Source organism: Eretmochelys imbricata, chromosome 18, assembly GCF_965152235.1.
Source record: "Eretmochelys imbricata isolate rEreImb1 chromosome 18, rEreImb1.hap1, whole genome shotgun sequence".
Classification (NCBI taxonomy): domain Eukaryota; kingdom Metazoa; phylum Chordata; order Testudines; family Cheloniidae; genus Eretmochelys; species Eretmochelys imbricata.
Window position 1 is genome coordinate 7,163,083 of NC_135589.1, and position 23,565 is coordinate 7,186,647.

The window sequence follows — 23,565 nt, forward strand, 5'->3', positions numbered from 1 at the left end:
CTGGTTGCAATGGGGCAGGCTCATGCCATGGAAAGCCGATTCTGGGCCCGGGACACTCCCACCAGACTGGTGGGACCGCACAGTGTTGCAGGTCTGGGGTGATTCCCAGTGGCTGCGAAACTTTCGCATGCGTAAGGGCACTTTCACAGAACTTTGACTTGCTTTCACCCGCCCTGAAGCGCAAGAATACCAAGAATACCTCACAGTTCACAAGTGAGTGGCGATAGCCCTCTGGAAGCTTGCAATGCCAGACAGCTACCAGTCAGTCGGGAATCAATTTGGAGTGGGCAAATCTACTGTGGGGGCTGCTGTGATCCAAGTAGCCAACACAATCACTGAGCTGCTGCTATCAAGGGTGCTGACTCTGGGAAATGTGCAGGTTATAGTGGATGGCTTTGCTGCAATGGGATTCCCTAACTGTGGTGAGGTGATAGACGGAACCCATATCCCTATCTTGGGACCAGATCACCAAAGCAGCCAGTACATAAACCGCAAGGGGTACTTTTCAGTGGTGCTGCAAGCACTGGTGGATCACAAGGGACATTTCACCAACATCAACGTGGGATGGCCGGGAAAGGTACATGATGTTCGCATCTTCAGGAACTCTGGTCTGTATGAACAGCTGCAGCAAGGGACTTACTTTCCAGAACAGAAAATAACCGTTGGGGATGTTGAAATGCCTATAGTTATCCTTGGGGTCCCAACCTACCCCTTAATGCCATGGCTCATGAAGCCATACACAGGCACCCTGGACAGTAGTCAGGAGCTGTTCAACTATAGGCTGAGCAAGTGCAGAATGGTGGTAGAAGGTGCATTTGGACGTTTAAAAGTGCGCTGGCGCAGTTTACTGACTTGGTTAGACCTCAGTGAAACCAATATTCCCACTGTTATTACTGCTTGCTGTGCGCTCCACAATATTTGTGAGAGTAAGGGGGAGACATTTATGGTGAGGTGGGAAGTTGAGGCAAATCTCCTGGCTGCTGATTACACACAGCCAGACACCAGGGCGGTTAGAAGAGCACAGGAGGGCACGCTGAGCATCAGAGAAGCTTTGAAAACCAGTGTCATGGCTGACTAGGCTATGGTGTGACAGTTCTGTTTGTTTCTCCTTGATGAAAACCCGCCCCCTTGGTTCACTCTACTTCCCTGTAAGCCATTCGCCCTCCCTTCCCCCTGTTCAATCACCGCTTGCAGAGGCAATAAAGTCATTGTTTCAAATTCATGCATTCTTTATTAATTCATCACACAAATGGGAGGATAACTGCCAAGGTAGTCTGGGAGGGAAGCACCACGTGGTGTGGAGGAGGAGGGAAGGACAAGGCCAGACTGCACTTCAAAACTTATTGAATGCCAGCCTTCTGTTGCTTGGGTAGTCCTCTGGGGTGGAGTGGTTGGGTGCCTGGAAGGCCTCCCCCCCCCACGTTCTTGGGCATCTGGGTGAGGAGGATATGGAACTTGGGGAGGAGGGTGGTTGGTTACACAGGGGCTGCAGCGGCAGTCTGTGCCTTTCCTGCACCTCAACCATACGCCGGAGCATATCAGTGTGATCCTCCAGTAGCCTCAGCATTGCATCCTGCCTCCTTTCATCATGCTGCCGCCACCTGTCCTGTTGCTCCAGCCATCTGTCCTCATGTTCATTTTGTGCTGTCCTGGACTCTGCCGTTGTCTGCATCCATGCATTCTGCTGGGCTCTTTCAGTTTGGGAGGACTGCATGAGCTAATAGAACATTTCATTGTGAGTGCATTTTTTTCACCTTCTTATCTGCGCTAGCCTCTGGGACGGAGATGCTAGTGGCAGCGTTGAAACATTTGCAGCTGCGGGAGGAAAAAAAGGGAGAGTAAAATTGAGAAAGACACGCTGGCTACTTAAAAGGAGGGGCTGATGTTTTCAGGTTAACGTGCAGCACAAACCCAACTAACCCCCTCCCCCCCCCACAATTCTCTGGGTTGATCGCTTCACCCCTCCCCCCACCGCATGGCTAACAGCGGGGATGATTTATTTTCAGCCACAGGCAACAGCCCAGCAGGAACGGCCACCTCTGAATGTCCCCTTAATAAAATTCCCCTATTTCAACCAGGTGACCATGAATGATATCACTCTTCTGAGGATAACACAGAGAGATAAAGAACAGATATTGCTTGAATGCCAGCAAACACCCGGACCACACGCTGCCAGGCTTTCTGATGCAATGATGCCAGACTATGTGCTACTGGCCTGCCGTGGTAAAGTGTCCTACCATGGAGGATGCAATAAGGCTGCCCTTCCCAGAAACTTTTTGTAAAGGCTTTGGGAGTACCTCTAGGCGTGCTTCATTGAGATGTCCCTGGAGGATTTCCGCTCCATCCCCAGACATGTTAACAGACTTTTCCAGTAGCTGTACTGGCCATGAATGCATCGCAAGTCTTCAGGGCAAATTAATCATTAAACACGCTTGCTTTTAAACTGTGTGTTATATTTACAAAGGTACACTCACCAGAGGTGCCTTCTCTGCCTTCAAGATCTGGGAGCCCGAGTTGGGAAGGTATTGGCTCCAGGGTGATAAACAGTTCCTGGCTGTCAGGGGGAACAGTTTCTCTGCTGCCTGGTGTGCACTATCTTCAACCTCCTCCTCATCATCATCTTCCTTGTCCCCAAAATCCTCATCCCTGTTGCTTGAGACTCCCTTGCAGGAGTCCACATACAGGTGTGGGGTAATTGTAGGGGCACCCCCTAGAATGGCATGCAGCTCATCATAGAAGCAGCATGTCTGGGGCTCTGACCCCGAGCAGCTGTTTGCCTCTCTGGTTTTTTGGTAGGCTTGCCTGAGCTCCTTAAGTTTCACGCGGCACTGCTGCGGGTCCCTGTGATTGCCTCTGTTCTTCATGCCCTTGGAGATTTTTTTCAAATATTTTGGCATTTTGTCTTTTGGAACAGAGTTCTGATAGCACGGATTTGTCTCCCCATACAGTGATCAGATCCAGTACCTCCTGTTCGGTCTATGCTGGAGCTCTTTTGTGATTCTGGGACTCCATGGTCACCTCTGCTGATGAGATCTGCATGGTCACCTGTGCTGATCAGCTTGCCATGGTGGCCAAACAGGAAATGAAATTGAAAAGTTTGCAGGGCTTTTCCTGTCTACCTGGCCAGTGCATCCGAGTTGAGAGTGCTGTCCAGAGTGGTCACAATGGAGCACTCTGGGATAGCTCCCGGAGGCCAATACCATTGAATTGTGTCCACACTACCTGAAATTTGACCCAGCAATGTCGATTTCAGCGCTAATCCCCTCATCGGGGAGGAGTACAGAAATCGATTTTAAGAGCCTATTAAGTGGACAAAAATGGCTTCGTTGTGTCGACGGGTGCAGGGTTAAATTGATCTAACGCTGCTAAATTCGACCTAAACTCATAGTGTAAACCAGGGCTAAGATTAGCTGGGATTAGCCTCTCTGCAGCTGGGAGCATCAGTTACTTGGGTGGACCCAATATGGATATATTTAAGTGATGCTTCTTAAATATTGTCAGTAAGCTCCTAGGTGCAACCGCGCCCCCGTGCTGTGTAAATGGATAAAATGATCAAAACTGGGGCTGCCCCGGATTCTGCTGTAATAATGGAGTGTGAGGAGATAGCAGGTTAGCAAATCAATGGTGAATAAACTCCTCCAATCTGTCTTGCTGTTCGTAGGGTCACACTATTCATTGTGAACATTCAGTGACTTCTAAGATGTTTTTGAAACACTTCACCCATCCTGAAAGTTTCATGAATTCAGAGCTGAAATGCACTGCCCACTGTTTGTCATTAGCTAGGCTCCTATGTTCTATGTTTGGTTCTCATATCCATCACCTGAAAACTACTCATCCAACCAAATACATTGGGCAGCTGATGGGGCTGGTTCACACCTGAAATCCCAAGGCTACCATTGACTGGATGCTCTCTGACTAGCTCTAAAAGATTATGAAGCTGCTTTCAGGGCTTTGGGTAACATCACCTCTAACCCCCGGCCTTTCCTCTTGTAAATTCCAGTCCAAACTAGAGATTGATGCAGAGCAAGACCGCATCCAGGCCTGTAAAGCACCTCTCATGTGATTGAAGTAATCAGACTTTAAGTCCACTCACTCTGGTCTTTTCTATCATGAAAATTGGCCCCAGTTGCTAGCATTGGTGTATTTGCATCAGTGTAGGCTGCAATTTACACTGGTGGATTTAACTCCTGCGAGGAAATTGGTCCACTGGTGCAAATCATGGCTTCGCCCGTCTCCATGAGGGGTTTACACTGGTGCAGCCACAATGCTGGGGCTAATTCTCCATGTAGACAAGGCCCTACACACACAGCATGCAAGGTCTGGTCCAATCGTCCAACAATGCACTTCCTGTCATGTCTGGAAGCTTGATCCCCAGGAGCTGGGAACAGCTGAGCTACCTCTGCTAGCTCCATTGTACTCAGTGTGGTTCCCCCGACATGTCAGTATACTTCTCTACATTCGTAGGTGATGACGTTCTCCACCAGTATGAGCACGTGCTGGGGTCAGATGAGCTCTCCTACATAGTGGATCGTCCCAGCGGACAAGAACAGGACACCTTCTACGTGGAGGGATTTGCCTTCCCGGACGCTGACTTCTCAGGGCTGGTGTCCTTCCATGTCACGCTGCTGGATGCCCCAGTTGAGGTACAGTAAGCCGCTGCGCTCACTTGGCCTGCGCCTACGTGGGCTGGAGAGAACGAAAGCTCTTCTCTAGCGGGGGTGCTGCCAGTCCACCATGCCCCTTGGTGGCTCAGCAGCAGCAAGGACTGAGCCGTGGCCCGCTCGATCTTAAAGCCTGAGCTCTATGCTGGAGCATAGGTTCAGCCATGGCAGGCCTGTCAACTGCTGCACATGGCATGACCACCACCGGAGGAAGCCAGAGCACCGCACAGCCTGGGTGTAGGAGATCCAGTCATGGGGACTGACGGGCTCATGTCCCCCTCCCCTGCGCTGGACGTTTTGGTCATGGAGTGGTTCAGCTTTGGAGTCCTGCCACTGGTGCCAGGCCGCTGGCTGCTAGCCTGCGGGATTAGCCTCTGCAGAATCGGTGTCTCTGGTGGGCCACCCAAAGGAAAAGCTGCTTCTAGGCAGGCTTGTTGGAGGATTTGGGGAGAGGGGATGGAAACGGAACAGTATCGGAATAACACATCCCACGGCCCCTAAAACCAGCAGGGCTGGGTGCGGTCTCCACGTGAGTGGTATGCTTTCCCAGTGGGCTGCTTGGTCCGTAACTGCTGCTGTGGAGATCGCTGTGCCAACCGCCTCGGTACTAATGAAACACGCTGGCAAAGAGAGCGTGGCGAGTCTACAGCTAGTAGCCGGTTCACTGCGGGATAACTACCTACAACTGCCGCCAGCTAACGGAATTGCTTCTTTAGCTGACGTGGTCGCAGGCTTCGGCAGCAAAGGTCATTGGGTTGACCCATGCTGGGGGCCATAACATTGGTAGGAGAAGGCGAAAATGTCCTGGCTGGATGAGGGGCTACCCTAGATGAGCCAAGGGTTTTGATGCTAAACACTTAACAGGAGGAAACTGCTTTTCAATAGCAACTAAATCGAGGTCTCCTGCCATTTGAGCCAGGCCTGAGTTTCCCCTTCCTTCTGGGCAGAGGCTTGAATTACAGTGGGGTAAAGGGCCAAATGCATGGGAGCAGCAAAGGGAATGATAAAAGGCATCACTGCCCTCCAGATCCTGTGGGGATGACGTAGCAGAGATGGCAGAGGCCACATGCAAGCAGGGATCTCCCCCCTGCTCCAGAGAGATCTTTGAAGTTGGACTAAGATCCATCAATCACCCCTTGTTTTTTTCCCCCCATAGAATCTTCCCGAGACCCCGATTTTCACAGACACGGTGGTTTTCCACATGGCTCCCTGGATAATGACCCCCAACACTCAGCGGCCTCTGGAGGTCTTTGTCTGCAGGTGAGGGCAGGATGGGTCAATTGCCCTGGGAAATGGGCTGAGCTGTCATTTTCTACCCAGGGGCTTGATCCTGCGAGGTGCTGAGCCCTCTGCTCCCGGTCCAGTGCAGCCCTTCAGCACATGCATAACATCACACACATGCATAGCCCCGTTGACTTCAATGGGCTTTGGATCAAGCCCCAAGGGCCTAACTGGGATTTAAGAGCAAGCCAGGTTGGAAGAGGCCACCCCCAAAGACCCATACTAGGATGGGCCTCTTTAGGCACGTGAAGTCAGATTGTGGAGACCTTACAACTGTCCCTGGACCCATCATGCCTGGAATCACTTGATTATAGCCTGGACCATTTCCATCAACACACCTTTGTGCCATGGGAGGGCAAGAACACCTGGACCAAAAGCCCCAAGTGGTGGCAGTGAGACTGATGGGTGAAAAATTCTCTCTTGATACCCAGGAAAGGGGCTTGGCTACTCTCAGGCACCAAGCCAATTAGCACCTCGTTAACATACTAAATCCCCTGTTGGATAAATAATGGTTGGCCAATCCATTCCCCACTGTTGTTTGACCTGGGCCTGCTGGGATCTCCCCAGTGACGGGGTTTTTTTGGGCTGGCGGGATGGTGTCTGTCTGTCCCCTAGTTTAGGCCTCACTCTCCTCCCCCGTTTCATTCCCAGTGTGAGCGACAACGCCGACTTTGTGGAAGCCGTGAGCGAACTCGCCAGGAAAGCCCACTGCAAGCTGACCATCTGCCCGGAGGTGGAGAACCGCAGCGACCGCTGGATCCAGGTCATATCACCGGGAATGGGGAAGCCAAATGCACGGGGCCTGCATCTCTGCTGCCTTGCAGAGTCATTGACGGCTGCCAGGTGGCGTTTTGTGCCCTTGTTATGCGGCAGTCAGTCACTCAGTGCAGAGCAGTGCGGGAAGCGGGCCATAAAGCTCAGTCACGTCCTGCTGCATCACAAGGGTCCCTGGATGAAACCAGCGAGGTTCAAAGCTGGAGGAGTGGAGCTAACACTCTAAAGATGTAGCTCCGAGAACAGGCTGGGTCGAAACGAAGAACCTGTCTGCATCTGTTCAGCAATGGTACAACCGCAATCCCATGTGGGCTTGATCCAAAGCCCATCCAAATCAACAGCAATCACTTCTGCAGGTTCTGGTTCAAGCCCCGTATTGGCTGGCTGTTTATTTGCCATTCTCTTTGTCCCCTCTAACAGGACGAGATGGAGTTTGGCTATGTGCAGGCTCCCCATAAAACGTTTCCCGTGGTCTTCGACTCACCCAGGGACCAAGAGCTGCAGGACTTCCCTTTTAAGAGCATTTTGGTATGTGACGCTGTCTAGCGGTGCCAGCCCTCAATTTAACACCAGCTCTTTGGAAAGTTTGTGTTGAAAGGCTTTGGGTTTTTTGGATAGAAATTGCAGTTTTCAGCTATTGAGACATTTTGAAAAATGCATCGATTTTGACTAAATTTAATTAAAAAAATGGAATGAAGTGTATTTCAGAATGGAACATTTGGATTTTTCATTCCGAAAGAACTTTTCAAGACTAAATTCATTGGGTTTTTTTATATAATTTTTATTTAAAGTTCAAAAATCGACATGAAATGTTGTGATTTTTATCAAAATGTTTTGATCGACCCAAAACAAACTTTTTGGGGTCGTTTTGTTTAGCAGAAAATGTTGACGTGTCTTATTTTTGGTGAAATAGAAAATCTGGTTTCCGTCCAGCTCCGTGCCTCTGCGATGAGATTCTGACTCCTTGGAGGGCTGTAGGACCGACTCAGATTCTGTTCTTCACAGCCAGATGTGCAGCCCTGTTAACTTGTATTCAAAATACTGTCAAAGTCAGGTTCAGGACTCACATAATTTGTCAGACCACTCTGTTTATTAGCAAAGCGCTTTGCCAATGCACCCAGATATGTGAGTCCCTCTCTGAGGCTCAAGCTAACTTATTTATACAAATAAGCCAAAGACAATTTAACATAAGAGACAAAAGGAAGCAGAAACTGACAAATATACATACATATCTTATTTGCATACTAACATTTACCAATCTTCTAGGTCAGTAGGAGCTCTAAGTTAATTTGAGGACCCATTGTCTCACACTCCTTGATGTTTCACTTCCTGACAACTATATTTCAACAAACCCTTCAAGTAGCATTTCTTTAATGAATTATAATTTCAATATAATTCATTCTACTTTCACAATCCCTCCTTTTGGTCAAGCTACGCAATGACCAGCAATGACTGGGTTCCAAATATCAAGTGTTCTTTATCTCTTTGTTCATCAGTGATATTTAAAATCATCAAATTAGCACTCTGGTTTGGGGCAGCTATCTGTGTAGCATGCCTGACACAATTTTGGATACAACAGGAAAGTAACTGAAAACATACAAAAATTATTAGGATTCTAACAGGAGAGTTAGGGCTCCCTGAAACAACCAGTTTCCTATGCCAGAGAAATTGAAAAGGTTACTTAGCCACTTCCATAAAGAACTTGGCTCTTCGTGGGGAAGATGTGCTATTTGTTCTAAGTGGCTAGCACGATCTATTACCTCATTGGTGTTGTCTGGTATATACACACAGCAGTCTTTTCCAATGAGAGCACAAGTCCCTCCTTTTGCTGCCAGCACTATGTCCGATGCCTGACGGTTTTCAGTAGGAGCTCTAAGCTAATTAGTTTGAGGACCCATTGTCTCACACTCCTTAATGTTTCTCTTCCTGACAACTATATTTCAACAAACCCTTCAAGTAGCATTTCTTTAAAGAATTATAATTTCAATGTAATTCATTCTACTTTCACAATATTAAGCATAGGCTTCTGTAGGGTTTTCCATCCACAGACCTCAAGTCGTTTGCAAAGGGTGAGGGGAGCATGCCTTCATTTTACATATTGGGAAACTGAAGCACTGAGAGGCAAAGTGACTCAACCAAGGTCTTACAGGGAGTTGGTGGCAGAGCTGGGAATAGAATAATGTAGGTTTGACTTGCCATGCTGTACCTGGTCCCCTGGACCATGGTGCCTCTTTGTTTAGCCACTCCAGACAGAGCTTTTAGCACCAACACCAGCCCGGTGAGGCGGCGACTTTAACTGCTTCAATTGCAGCAGGGTGCAGTGTATCTTGTGTAGCATGCCCATTTAAGGCCCGGGCCTCACTTTGTCCGAGTTAAGCAATTCATTGCTCTCAACTTCATTGTCATCTTATTCCCTGGAAGGGCCCCGATTTTGGCTACGTGACCCGAGAACCTTATAATGAAAGAGTCTCCAGCCTCGACTCTTTTGGGAACCTGGAAGTCAGCCCTCCAGTGACCGTCAAAGGGAAGGAGTATCCACTGGGAAGGATCCTCATTGGCAGCAGCTTCCCCAGGTGAGAGGCATGAGCATGGTTCGGGACAGCATGTGCCTAGGGAGAATAGACCAGCATCTCCTCCCAGCTGAGCTCAATAGGAGTAGATGTGGCAATAAGACAAAGTTGCAAGTGCTACAAGCTTTCCAGATGCATCCGTGGAATATCAGTGCCAGGGGAGCAGAGGATGAAGGGAAGCATGGCAATAGGGAAAGTGGCAGCTCTGGAGATAGACACCCAGAGAAAGGGGTACAACCTACTCCCATCCCACAACAAGACAGACATTTAACTACTGAATTGCTTGTTCATATGCAGACAGTCGGCAGCCATAACCAGTGAATTTCTCCATGCCTACTGCTGCAGTCCTTCACTTAATTCATCACAGAACAGTCTTACATTGATGGAGCACCTACAAATTAGGCTTATCATTTATTATTTGCATTGTGGTAGGATGCAGGAGCCCCAGTCTTGGGCCAGGATCCCAAGGTGCTAGGTGCTGTACAAACCAAGAACAAAAAGCTGGTCTCTGCCCCAAAGAGCTTCCAGAAGTACCTCATGACATGCCCCGCATCAGAGGGACTTCCAAGTATTTTAACCACTGGGTTTCCAGTTTAGTGGACATCCCTTATTTGATGCCTAATGTCCTGCAACCTGTACCCAATAAAGCTACCCTGAAGCATCTGATGAGCTAATCAGCGTGGGGCCAAGCATAATTATGTCCAGGCTTCTGCAGTGATACAAGCCCATGATCTGGCCAGGTTGAGATGTGGGATCACTTGAAAAACAAGCTTTGCTCTATATTTGGCCTCGGTATTTTCTGTGTGATTTTGCATCGTAGGTGCCAGGGCTGCCACAGGCTGGGAACGAGGGGCACGTTTAATGTGAGAGTCATTAACCATTAGAACAGTCCACCGAGGGTCATGGTGGGTTCCCCAGGGAGAGAGACATGCTTTCGACCTTACACAGGGCTTGAGGAAGAGATAAAAGACATTACTTCACCCACCTTGTCGCTCTAATATCCAGAAACCAACACGGCTACAACGACACTGCATACGACGGTGGTAGAACCATAGACATGCAGGGCTGGAAGGGACCTCCGAGGTCATCTAGTCCATCCCCCTGCGCTAAGGCAAGATTAGGCACACCTAGAGATTAAGTCATCAGGGATCGGGGCCTCGTGCTGAGCGCTGCACAGACGTAGCTAATGAAAAGACAGGCTGCAAGCCCTTGGCGGAAGCGACCAAATAAAGCAGCATCACCAGGAACCCTGGCCTAATCGAGGCGGATTCTAGGCGCACATTAGACAAGTTGCAGTTGAGACGATTTCGGGATGATTCAAGTTGTTGGCCTCAGCTTCCTGGCAACGTATTACATAAGCCACGAAGTAGTATTTACACTTTGCATGGGGCGGTCAGGTTAGCAATTACACGCCTACCACTGATCTAGAGTTTATCAGCCTTTAGTGCTAGATGAAGGGAATCTGGGGTAACAGGCATGTCATGACAAGGGGGCCCGTGCCCCATCTCCATTTCATGATGTTGCTCCCTGCTTGGAGTGAGGGTGGCCTGCTCTGCCCTCCCACAGAGGCAGGAGAAAGAGTAGCTGTCTCCTAACTACCTCCCCTGCCCCACCCCAGTACTTACCCCAGGAGCTGTTGGGTATGTGACTAGGCCAGAACTGCTGCTCTCTTCTCCTCTTGCCACACCCAGGGCCGCTGGCTGGGTGGGGCCCCCAGATCAGTGAGTCATGGGGTTAGCTCCTCCCTGAGATGCACACGGCTGGTCTTTTCAGAGCAGTCGTTTCAGGTTCTCTGCAAACTCAGGCAGACGTCCCTGCATGAGTTCCACTCACGTCATGTTTTCAAGCTTTCCTCTGCAGCCATGAGGGCTTAGAAATTTACTTTCATCTGACTCCTGGGGTGGGGGGCCTAGCCATGAGCCTGTAACTGTTATGCCTTAATTTGGCCCTGTCCACCTTGCATCCCCATTCTGCTCTTAACTGAAGAATGTGTCTGGCTCTTCTCTTGCTTCCCTTTGGCCTCTAGGGTTGGCGGCAGGAGGATGACAAGGGCCGTCAGGGACTTCCTCTATGCCCAGAAAGTGCAGGCCCCTGTGGAGCTCTACTCTGACTGGTTGTTTGTGGGTCACGTGGATGAATTCCTGAGCTTTGTCCCAGCCCCGGGCAGACAGGTACCATACGCTGGGTGAGAGGTCTCGGACCAGCCCAGGGCAAACGGGTACCGCACACTGGGCAAGAGGTCTCGGACCAGCCAAGGGCAGATGGGTACCACACACCGGGTGAGACATCTGGGACCAGCCCCGGGCAGACAGGTACCACACACTGGGTGAGACGTCTCGGACTGGCCTTGGGCAGACGCATACTGCTCACTGGGTGAGACCTCAAACCCCCAGAGCATATGTCTGCTCCAGCACTGCCATGTGCTTTTTAGACACCTGAACATTTTAGGGAGGTCAAAACATGTGGAACTCTCCTCTGCAAGATCCCTCTTTTCAAGCTGAATTTACCTCACTCCAGAAAACTGATTGCTCCAGGGAGGGTGTAATGAGCGTGGGTACCACACCTGTTGATCCAGACTATTGCAACCGTTCCTTGTAGACTGAACCCACTGGGCAGAGGGTTTGTAATGTGAAATGTGATTGAATGGCAAAGATCTGTCAATGAACCAGTTTGTCTGTTGTCAGGATTTTCGGCTGCTCTTAGCCAGCCCCAGTGCCTGTTACAAGCTCTTCAAAGAGAAGCAGGAAGAGGGCTATGGAGAAGCCAGGATGTTTGAAGGTAGGATAGCTCATCTTTTTTCTCTCTCCTGCACCACTTCACACATTAGAACAAACCATCCGGAAGTTTCCGTCTGTGGTGAACAGGCCTGCCTCAACAAGCTGTTCTACGGGCACAGGACAGCTCAGCAAAGAGCTGCTCAAAAACTTCCTGTCAAAACTGTTTTAACAGAAAGTCTTCAATTACAAGAAATTTTGTCGAGGAAAAAGTTTTTCCATGGAATACTTTTGATTTTTCATTTCCCCCCCGCCTCTCCCCAAAAGGTAAAATTTCTATTTGGTTGTGCTGCGTGGTGCCTCATGTCCAAATCTTCTCTATAGACTAGGCTCCTGGAATAAGCTACATCTCCCATGCTACACCATGGCCAGGGTTTCCCATGATGCACCGCCTGCCCTCTCCAAGAGGGGAGACTGTGGTGCATCATGGGACATGTAGTCCTACCAAGGTACCTAATCTGTTGAGGAGAATGCGAGTTTGAGGCAGCCGAATTACAACCACCATGAGGCATGACAGCAGCATATATTTTTTTGAGTTTTAAATTTTTTAGTATTCAAATTTTCCATGGAAAATGTTGACATAAATGACACTTGCTTTGTTTTTTGTCACAACTTCCCCTGGGGAAAAATACACCATTTTCTGACCAGCTGAAACAAGGCTCTTAGATCTACATATGCACGTAGGTCACATGTACATCCCTGCTTAGCACATGAATTTTCATTCGTCTCTTAAATATCTTTCTTCTTGCAGAGTTAGAGACAGTCACCACAACAACAATAGATGAGATTCTGGCCAATGAAACCCTGAGGCAGGAGAACGACTATGTTCAGGTAGGGACAGGAGACAAAGCAATAACTCGGCGATATTGGATGCAGGACTCTGGTAACCCAGTTGACCCACCTTCTGTCCATCTAGGTGCCGGTGTAAGGACCGATCACTGTTGCACGTGAGAACCTTACTGAAAATGTCTGGTTGGAAGCAGTTTGTGGCAGATTGGAGACGTGGCCTAGAGAGGCTGGTGTAAGGGGGCTGCTCAAAATACATACAGCCACACTGAAAATAGGATTTTGCCACTACTAAGAAAATCTGACATTTTTTGAGATTCTTGCACTCAGACTGTCCTGTTTTTACTCACAACGGGCCACAAGTGTGCCCTTGTTGCCAAGAAGGCCAATGGCATTTTGGGATGTATAAGTAGGGGCATAGCGAGCAGATCGAGGGACGTGATCGTCCCCCTCTATTCGACATTGGTGAGGCCTCATCTGGAGTACTGTGTCCAGTTTTGGGCCCCACACTACAAGAAGGATGTGGATAAATTGGAGAGAGTCCAGCGAAGGGCAACAAAAATGATTAGGGGTCTAGAACACATGACTTATGAGGAGAGGCTGAGGGAGCTGGGATTGTTTAGCCTGCAGAAGAGAAGAATGAGGGGGGATTTGATAGCTGCTTTCAACTACCTGAAAGGGGGTTCCAAAGAGGATGGCTCTAGACTGTTCTCAATGGTAGCAGATGACAGAACGAGGAGTAATGGTCTCAAGTTGCAGTGGGGGAGGTTTAGATTGGATATTAGGAAAAACTTTTTCACTAAGAGGGTGGTGAAACACTGGAATGCGTTGCCTAGGGAGGTGGTGGAATCTCCTTCCTTGGAAGTTTTTAAGGTCAGGCTTGACAAAGCCCTGGCTGGGATGATTTAACTGGGAATTGGTCCTGCTTCGAGCAGGGGGTTGGACTAGATGACCTTCAGGGGTCCCTTCCAACCCTGATATTCTATGATTCTATGATTCTATGGTCTAGCTCAAAGGGGATGAAGTACTGAGTAAAAATGGGTCATGTATGAAGGGAAGAGGAGGTGGCTTTGTGGCCAAAGTAGAAGAAATGGCTGTGTCCCGACAATAAGCAGGTCAGGGCACCCTTGGGACAGGTGAGAGAGAGCATAGGAAGCGCCGAGTGTGTCCAGATTCACAGTGGAGCCGGAGAATTAGTGAAATAGCCGGGGAAGACTTTGCCTCGATTTATCTCAGCTCTGATATAAGGCCCTAGCAAGGGGAGAGTTGGGTTCATGGCTGGGTATTGGGTTTCACATGCCGCCACCACCGGCCCTCCAGGCGAGGTTCTTTCTCCATTTCAATTCCCAATTTACTTCCCACGTTGTCTCTTACTGAACAGTCAGCAAAAACGCTGCCTCTCCAAACTGCTCCTCCCAGGGCTGCCTGTAGGAGGAAGGGTTTTGTGACCTTGTCCTTCCTCCCCAGAGCTGCATCGACTGGAACAGAGACATCCTGAAACGGGAGCTGGGCCTGAGCGAGAAAGACATCATTGACCTCCCCCAGCTCTTCACCGTAATCAACAAGGAAGCCACTGCTTTTTTCCCAGACATGGTAAGAGCTGTAGGAACAAGGGTCTCTCCCGTTTTCTTGCAATTCTAGGGGTTAAAAAGTAGGTTTTGGTTCAGATGAAGTGTTTCAGTTTGGACTATTTTTAAATAGTTCTGATTTAAAAACCCAAAACTAAAGGAAATCTTGCAACAAAAAGTCCCTTTGAACTGAAAAAAAATCAAAACATTTCAAAAATGTCAACACAAAACACAGGGTTTCTCCAGACTTTTGTTTTGTTTCTCTAATTTGGCCAAACCAACCTCAAGTCATAAAAATTTCAGTGTTGCCAAATCTGCATTTTTCACCAGAAAAACAGTTTCACCTGAAAAATTTCATCCCGTTCTACTGAATTCTTCTCTGGGGACTGGGTTTCGCTGAAAACATTCAAACCTTGCTGAGTACAAGGCTAATCTTCGTGACCAGTCCTCCTCCTCAGACAGCCCATTCAGAGTCCAGCCTCCTTCACAGCGTTGTCAACTCTTGCAGTTTTATTAGGATCACTGTTGCTGACTCTCACGATTTTATTGCGAGTAGCACGGTCTCTTCTGGGGCAGCTGTTTTTCCATAAAGTGCCAACTACTGGAGTCAAGTGAATGCAAGAGAATCTCTGCTTTTTCACTTTGTAACCCTCATGATTGTGAAGGAAAGCTGAAAATGTGAAGTCCCCTAATGGCTTGGAAGCCAAAGGCAAATCCAAAAGAGTAAACATTTATTATTGCAAAAAATTACATGATTTTTAATCCAGTGTGATGGGATTTGGGGTCTTAGGGGGTGGGGCGGATGAGGGGATTGCATATGCAGACTCATCTTGGGGTTGGCAATGCTGCTTTAATTAACAGTACCTAGTGCTTTTCATCAACAGATTGCAAAGCACTTTACAAAGGAGGCCAGTCTCATTACACCCACTTTACAGATGGGGAAATCTAAGACACAGAGTGGGGAAGAGACTTGCCCAAGGTCACTAAGCAAGTGAAGGGTAGAGCTGGGGATAGAAGCCAGGTCTCTTGAGTCTCAGTATAGTTGCTTTTTCCACTAGACAATGCTGCCTCCTTTAGGTGCCTGGCCTGCCTTCTGGGCCCACTCCAAAGCTCAATTAAAGTCAGGGGGAACCTTTCCATTGACTTCAGGTCGGGCCCTTTGTCAGGTGTACTTCAGGGTAGGGGCTGTGTTCAGACAGCACCCAGCATAGGGGGGGCTCCTGATCTTAGCCCCCAGGCACCACCATGATAATCGGTGATTCATAATTAAAAATAGCCAAAAATAAAAATGGATCCTAAAACGGTGCGTTACAGTTTGCCTGGGCAGCATTGCCTCCTATCTGTGCAGAGGAGCAAAATCATTCTCTTCTGCCACGCAGGGCACGTCCACGCTGGAGCTAGAAGGACGTACCCACGCTAGTTCTGATTGAGCCAACCTGCTAAAAAATAGAAGCAGGACGGGGCAGCCACCCCGAGCACGTGCCTTGGATTTCAGCCACACTTCGATCTTTAGTGCACTAGCTCAACCAGCATGAGCCTGGGTACGTCTCCGCAAGCTGGAAATTCCACCTCCAGCTCTGGTGTAGTCAGACCCGGAGGGTACATTTACGCTGCAATCAGAGCCGAGGCAGGGCCGTGGCTAGCCAGGCTCAGCGGACTTGGGCATACGTGGTTCAGGCTACCGGGCTATAAAATAGTCGTGGAGACATTTGGGCTGAATATTTGGGCTTGCGAGGGGAGAGAGTCTTGGAGCCCAGGCTCCAACCCAAACATATACATTGGTAATGTTAGCCCTGCAGCCCGAGTCAGGTGACCCAGGCTCTGAGACTCGGCGCGACGGTTGTTTTATTGCAGTGCAGGCATAGCCAAGGAGACCTCGGTAGAGACTAGCTAACCCTGGTTGCAGCATGGCCAGGGACACCCATGGGAGTCGCTTTCCATTAACGGTACACTCTTTTCTATAAGAATGGAGACAGCATCTGCTACTTGATGGCTAAACACAATCCAGTTGGCTCAGGCAAGGCCATGTGACTCAAAACGTTCTCCCCCCATCAGTTAGGAACTGTAGAAATTACACATGTTTCTGGCTCCTTCCCATTTCCAGCTGCTAGATTGTATTTAAGAACGGCTCAGCGGCCTTAATTTCCCTATTGTCCTTGGCCAGGAGGGCAATTGTGGTAGGTGCCAGGGGGCTGTTGGGCCGTGGCATGGACCCTCTCTCCTGCCGTGCACAATCACGCATGGGAAGGGAAGTGTTCTCCCAGTCACAAACAGGAAAGGGAGCTAGTGCCTACGAGAATTTCAGCATTAAGCTGGGGCCCAACTTTGAGATCCTCAGCTTAAAACTATTCAGCAAGCTCCCGATTCTGTGCGTGACTCGTCAGTGCGGGGTCTGTATAACGAGGAGTCAATATACGACGCCTTGTTTAAAAAAAATAAATAAAAACTCTCAGTAGCAGAGGGGCTCACACCAAACTTTGGGGTGCCTGGAGCTGGATCTGCAGCTGAGGTTTGTGGCTTGAATCCAGCTGCACGCTGTAGTTTTGTAGGCTGAGTCCTCACTGTATCCCCCAACACTTGGCTCTGCGCTCTTTCTTGTCGTCACGCTGGAGTTATGCAGAAGACACTGCAGTGAAATCCGCAAAGGAAGGTGTCTGGCTGGCCTAACAGTATATTCAGTGCTCCCATCCGCTCTTTCCTCTCCTGGCTACAGGTGAACATGATCGTCTTGGGGAAACACCTGGGCATTCCGAAGCCATTTGGGCCGATCATCGACGGGCGGTGCTGCCTGGAAGAGAACGTTCGTTCCCTGCTGGAGCCGCTGGGCCTGACCTGCACCTTCATCAATGACTTTTTCTCCTACCACACCCTCTCCGGGGAGATCCATTGCGGCACCAACGTCCGCAGGAAACCCTTCTCCTTCAAGTGGTGGAATATGATCCCCTGAGCAAAGGGGGTGAAATAAAGCTCACTGCTTTTTTTTCAGAGGAGGTGACCTAAAGATGAACGTGACATACAGTTTCCTGGGGTTCACTTCACCCACCACTGAATTTGTAACTTCAATAAAAGCAATACTTTCTAAAGAAACCCATTACTAACCTGCATTTGAAATTGCTATCTACCCCATCCCCTTCTCTGCCGCACAAGTCAGACAGTTTGCTGGGACTGTAATCCCCACCACTGTTTCTTGCCGCTCATCAAATATAGAACCTTAAAGATGTGTGTGTCACCTAATTTATTATAGCTACCTAGGAACCTATAAGGCCCCCAATCATCATGTATTTATCCTCATCTGTGCAGCAGAGAAGTACTAGCAGCCCCGTTTTACAGTTGGGGAAACTGAGGCACAGAACATTTAAGTGACATGGCCAAGGTCACACAGGAAGACTGTAGCAGAGCCAGGAACAGAATAGTCTAGTATCCCAGTTCTGTGCCTTAACGACAGCTGACTGGAGGACGACAATTCCCTCGCATGGCAACTTTCAAGATTTTGAAGGAAGGCAGGCAATGGGGAAGGCACTGAGCTGGGATGCAGAAGTCAAGTCCCTGTTCGGCTCATTCAAAGCAGATTAAAACAATCTCACCTCACTCTGATTCAGGGAGTAAACCAGGGTCTCCCACATTCCAAGCCCGGGACCTAGCCACCAGGTTACAGTCTCTCTCTCCCTCCTCCCTGGTTTGACTTTGATGAAACTACATATTTTGTTGAAAAAAGCTAACTCCAGCTTTAAGCACAGGGTCCCACTTCTGCTACAGAAAGGAAAAGCTACAAGTTAGGGAGAGTAGTGAAAGCTGAACCCGTCTTCTCGGGCTCGCTCCTCTCCCCATTACCTGGGGGAGCTGCAACTTTCCATGTAAGTTTTCTTTTCTTTTCTTTTCTTTTTTTTTTTTGTTGGTTTGTTATTTAAGGCAACCAAGGGTATGCGGATCCCTGGGGGTACACAAAGGTCTTCCAGGGGGACAACAACTCACCTAGAGATTTGCCTAATTTTACAACAGGCTACATTAAAAAGCACTAGCGAAGTTAGGGCCAACTAAAATTTCATACTGCTCTATATGCCATACACTGAAATGTAAGTACAGTATTTATATTCCAGTTGATTTATTTTAGATTTGTAGGGTAAAAATGAGAAAGTCCGCACTTTTTTCAGGAGTAGGGTGCTGGTCTGATTTTGCAAGCAACTCGTTAAGTATAGTGAAACTTGGGGTACACAAGACAAATCAGACTCCTGAAAGGGGCACAGTCATCTGGAAAAGTTGAGAGCCACCGCTTTAAAGAAGTTATTTGAGTACTTAAGCACAGGGGCCTCCTCACAACCACACCTTGTTGAATTACAAGACGTCAAGGGGCATGCAGGGCTGTAGCTTTTTCCATTTGGAGGGTGAAAAGTAACTTTTCATCACTTCCACTCCAACCATTCAACTTTCAGACCTGGCATGGTAATATTTCTCACAGAGTACATCAAGGGCCAGATGTCCTGAGTTTGGAGAAAACACCTGACTGGACAGTAAAGTTCTGGCCACCTGGAAGTTGATCACCATCCTGTGTTATGTAAAGTTCAAGAGTTCACAGTCAGATGCACGGAGCATATAGGTTTTACATACTCAGTGAACTCTTCTTATGGCGGGGCAATAGATACTGAGTCAATCTGGGCGTAGCATACTCTGTAGTCATACCCTTAAGCTCCTTGTAAAATCTCTTTGCGAGGGCAAAACAACGTGTGTGTTCTTACCCTCCTGTGGCTAACACACGATAACTTAATTAGCGGTTACCATTCAAGAAAAAAATCATAGAGTCACTGTGGAGATTTCTCTGAAAACTTCAGCTCAATGCATAGCAGCAAAACGAGCTAACAGAATGTTAGCATTAACGATTAGGAAAGGGATACAACATAAGAAAAATATCATGACATCATTAGGAAAGGTCCAGCAATGAGGATTAGGCAAGTGGTCAGGGATGCAACCCTGTGCTTGGGATGACCTTTAGCTTCTGACTGCCAGAAGATGGGAGGAGAAGACAGGGGTGGATCCCTCCAAAATTGCCCTGTTTGTTCTATACACTGCCCCTGAAGGCCTGGTACTAGCCCTTGTTAGAGACCGGATACTGGGCTAGATGGACCACTGGTCTGACACAACATGACTGTTGTTATGACACAATATCCTAGTGAAGACAAAGCAGTTTGTAGCTTTCACCTGTGTTGCAGGTCGAGGTAAAGACTATGAGGGAGCCAAGGGAACCATCAGACCATTTTTTTTTTTTTTTTAAAAATCCAGCGTGCACCCGAATGAGCTATTTAAGAGCTAGCCAGTGCCGTCACAGTCCGAACGGCAGAGCAATATCCACTTTGGATAAACTCTTCCGAAAGCTTATTCGTCTATACGTCGGTGCAGATAATAAACAGTAAGTGCATTGGGCCTATTGCTCCTCTGTCTGTTTTCACACAGATTCAGCTCCTTTGATTTCCAGTAGGGTCAATCCTGACGTACAGCCGTGGGAGAAGAGCATCGGGCCCATTGCATTCCTGGCTTACCCCCTTCATGCGGAAGAGAAAGATCTGTGGACTGTGCTAGGATGCTTTTTGTGGCGTGCTACTGCCCTCTACTGGCTGATCCAGTCCCTTTGTCCTTTGATTAGAGCGGAAGATGCAAATTGGGGGTTATGTCTGGATTCCTTATTCCTCCTGGTTTCAGAGTAACAGCCGTGTTAGTCTGTATTCGCAAAAAGAACAGGAGTACTTGTGGCACCTTAGAGACTAAATTGGTTAGTCTCTAAGGTGCCGCAAGTACTCCTTTTCTTTTTATTCCTCCTGGTCGTTAGGGGCAGCAGAACAGTCCAGCCTAGAAAGGCAGACTGCCGAGAATATTGGCAACATCCCACTGCAGCCAGGACCTAGCACACCTGCCCTCCTTCTCTGGGTCAATCTGGCAATCTGCTCCCGCTCCCATCGCCTGCCCTCCTCCATGTACACCTCCTACAACAGGCCTTCAGAAGCAGCAGCCTGCCCCACTCTGCGATGGAGACGGGCTGCCACTGGACCAGAGTGGCTTGATATGCATTACTGGGTGTGTGATTGCATCCCCCAGCCCCACGCCCCTGATACAGCTGCAGCCGGGTATCAGAGGAGCATTTTCATTGCCACTCACCCTCTCCCTTCACTGTGGGACCCGACCACCTGGCAGCTGCCTGGGGCCCACGCGACGGACCCACCTGCCATTTGCTTTAATCCGTTCCACTGCCCCTCAGCTGATTTTACCTCCCTGCCTTGGCTCACCCCACTACCTGCATTCATGCTGCTGGTCACTGCCACCTTCCCATTGCCCATCCCTCATACCCGTCCTCCCTCCTCCAACCCAGCCTCTCCAGCTCTCACTTCCCGTGCTCAGATCCACAACCCAAAGCACCCCCACACCCAGAAACATGCTCCAACACGTGCACACCCAGTTTACATAGCCACGTAATATTCTTGTAACCTTCATCTTCCCTCAGTCTTGATTATTGCTACTGCCCATCTCTAAAGTCAGCTCCTTGAGCTGGAACCGTGCCGGACTGGTTCACGGAATGCTTAGCACACTTCCCGTGCTGTAGGAACTGCCAGGATGGGTCAGACCAGGGATCCATATAGTCCAGCCTTCTGTCTGGGACATTGGCCGGTAGTGTTGCCAGGTGACCAGTTTTTGACCAGAACACCTGGTCTAAAAGGGACCCTGGTGGCTCCGGTCAGCACCGCAGCGGGGCTAAGGCAGGCTCCTGGCTGCCCTGGCTCCACGCGGTTCCCGGAAGCGGCTGGCATGTCCCTGTGGCCCCTAGGTGCAGGTGCAACAGGGAGGCTCCCCAAGCTGCCTCCGCCCCGCAGCTCCCATTGGCCGGGAACTGTGGCCAAAGGGAGCTGCAGGGCCAGTGCCTGAGGATGTGGGTCGCACACAACACACAGAGTCACCTGGCCGCCCCTGCGCCTAGGAGGCAAACGTGCCAGCCAGCTCCGGGAGCTGCAGGGTTCTTGCCTTAGCCCTGCTGAGCTGCCAAGCGCCTGAGGTAAGCACCACCTGACTGGATCCTGAACCCCCACCTGCACCCCAACCCCTGCCTGGAACCCCTTCCTAACTCCCTCCCAGAGCCCACACCCCAACCCCATCCCTGAGCCCCTTCCCAGAGCCTGTACCCCACAGCTCCTCTCACACCCCAGCCCTGAGCCCACTCCTTGAACCCCTCATTTCTGGCCCCACCCCAGAGCCCACACCTCCAGCCTTCGTCCCCTCCCACACCCCAACCCCCTGCCCCAGCCCAGTGAAAGTGAGTGAGGGTGGGGGAGAGCGAGTGATGGGGGGGGATGGAGTGAGTGGAGGGTAGGGCCTCAGAAGGGGTGCGGCCTTGGGGATGGGGCAGGGCAGAGGCAGGACAAGGGTGCTCAGTTTTGTGATTAGAAAGCTGGCAACCCTATTGGCCGGTACTAAATTGTTCACAGGAAGAGCAGGACACCCTGCAGCGGGTAACTAAAACAGAACCATGCCAGGAGGAAATGCCTTCCTAGCCCCTGCTAGTTAGGGACTGGAGCATGGGGGTTTATATCCCCGCTACATTTTGTAAATTAAGCCTCTTTTTAAGATTAGGAAATTACAAGACATGGCTAATAACCCCCCATAGTTCATAATCCCACAGTACTAGGGGAGAGGCGGTGAAAGGGTTAACTCACATTGTCTTGACAATTTAAACAGCTTTCTAACATGGAGTCTTTACACTGAAGTGCTTGAGCATGTTTAATTGGGTAAAGCATTGAGACTACATAGGATCCTAGAGCTGAAAAGACTTTCTGATCTAATAAACCCGTTCCGGTGAGTGGATTGCAATCAGTAGCGGCACCCAAGAGACTTCCGTACCAAGCAGATTTTGGGTATTGCACCTAAGCGTTCCCAGAGGCCTTTGTTTTTAGAAGGGCACAAGTTTTTTTTAACCTCTTGGTTTCTCTACATAAGAGGGGTCGGCTCGTCTCACCAGCCGCCCTATGTGCTGCCTGGAACAAGTCAAATTCAGTTTGGGGCGCTGAAGAGAAAGGGCAAGGGAATAGAGCAAGGAAAGAGCGGACATGGACACAGGCTCTTGTCCGAAAGGAGCAGTTTGGGTGGTAATACAATGCTTGAGGCGTCAATTTAAGAAATCAAGGAAGAAATCTTGAAGAGGTGTTAGGGTACGAACAGCTGCCAATACTCTACGGCCGCTTCTTACTCAGCAGAGGCTATTCCAATCATGACTCAGCAGAGGTACAATATCTGAGCATCGTGCCCAAAGCACAGCGACAGAGCATTTGACACCTGTGAGCCCTGCAGAGCCAGGGTCAGCCCTGGGAGAGCGACCGAGACCCTATGCTATCATTAACAGAACTCTAGGGAGCTGTCCAGGTGAAGGAAAGAACCCAGCTTGCACCTCAGAGCCCCGGAGGAGTTTGCAGCAGTGACAACTAGGAAAAACCCTTCTCCCCAGGTTTTTATTTGTAAACTGAGGCAGCTGCTGTGGGAGCCGTTGCGGCACAACCGTGGAATCCTGCCCTGCCACTTTTGTGGTCGCTTCTCAGAGAGCAACTGCACTGCAAGCAGGCGCCTATCAGGGCAGGTGAAATTTGCAGTAGTGCTCTTGAAATTCCCTGTTCAGATGTAGGATTACAACCCTCTCCCAGCGACCAGTCTTTTGAAGAGAGACCCCTATCACGCTTCAGAGCAACAGTCGTGTTAGTCTGCATTCGCAAAAAGACAAGGAGGACTTGTGGCACCTTAGAGACTAACCAATTTATTTGAGCATAAGCTTTCGTGAAGTGAGCTGTAGCTCATGAAAGCTCATGCTCAAATAAACTGGTTAGTCTCTAAGGTGCCACAAGTACTCCTTTTCTTTTTCCTTATCAAGCTGCAGCTGATCTAAGATGACAGTGTTTGGAAGTGGGGTTGAAAGCAGGGAGAACAGAAAACTCCCGTAAGCCTGCCGGATGGCTCACCCTGTAACGCAGAACCTCTTTCCATCAAACTGATGGGAAGCCCAAGAGGCTTAGACTGTCAGCTCTTTGGGGCAGGGACCGTCTTTTTGTTCTGTTTGTACAGCGCCTAGCACCATGGGGTCCTGTCCATGACGGGGGCTCCTTAGCACTTCTACAACACAGGCATTGCT

The 23,565-nt window shown here is 49.4% G+C and overlaps 1 protein-coding gene across 1 annotated transcript in view; it reads left to right on the forward strand.

Annotated features, from left to right (window-relative positions):
* The window catches only part of LOC144276841 (protein-arginine deiminase type-3-like), a 44,386-nt gene extending 27,025 nt beyond the window's left edge, over positions 1-17,361 (forward strand). The window contains exons 7-16 of the mRNA XM_077837213.1: positions 4,465-4,643; positions 5,818-5,921; positions 6,594-6,705; positions 7,137-7,244; positions 9,138-9,289; positions 11,313-11,457; positions 11,971-12,064; positions 12,812-12,891; positions 14,314-14,439; positions 17,128-17,361. Of these exons, the coding sequence (XP_077693339.1) occupies positions 4,465-4,643; positions 5,818-5,921; positions 6,594-6,705; positions 7,137-7,244; positions 9,138-9,289; positions 11,313-11,457; positions 11,971-12,064; positions 12,812-12,891; positions 14,314-14,439; positions 17,128-17,361 (1,334 nt within the window). The remainder of the gene's footprint in view (positions 1-4,464; positions 4,644-5,817; positions 5,922-6,593; positions 6,706-7,136; positions 7,245-9,137; positions 9,290-11,312; positions 11,458-11,970; positions 12,065-12,811; positions 12,892-14,313; positions 14,440-17,127) is intronic.
* The last annotated feature ends 6,204 nt before the right edge of the window (positions 17,362-23,565 follow it).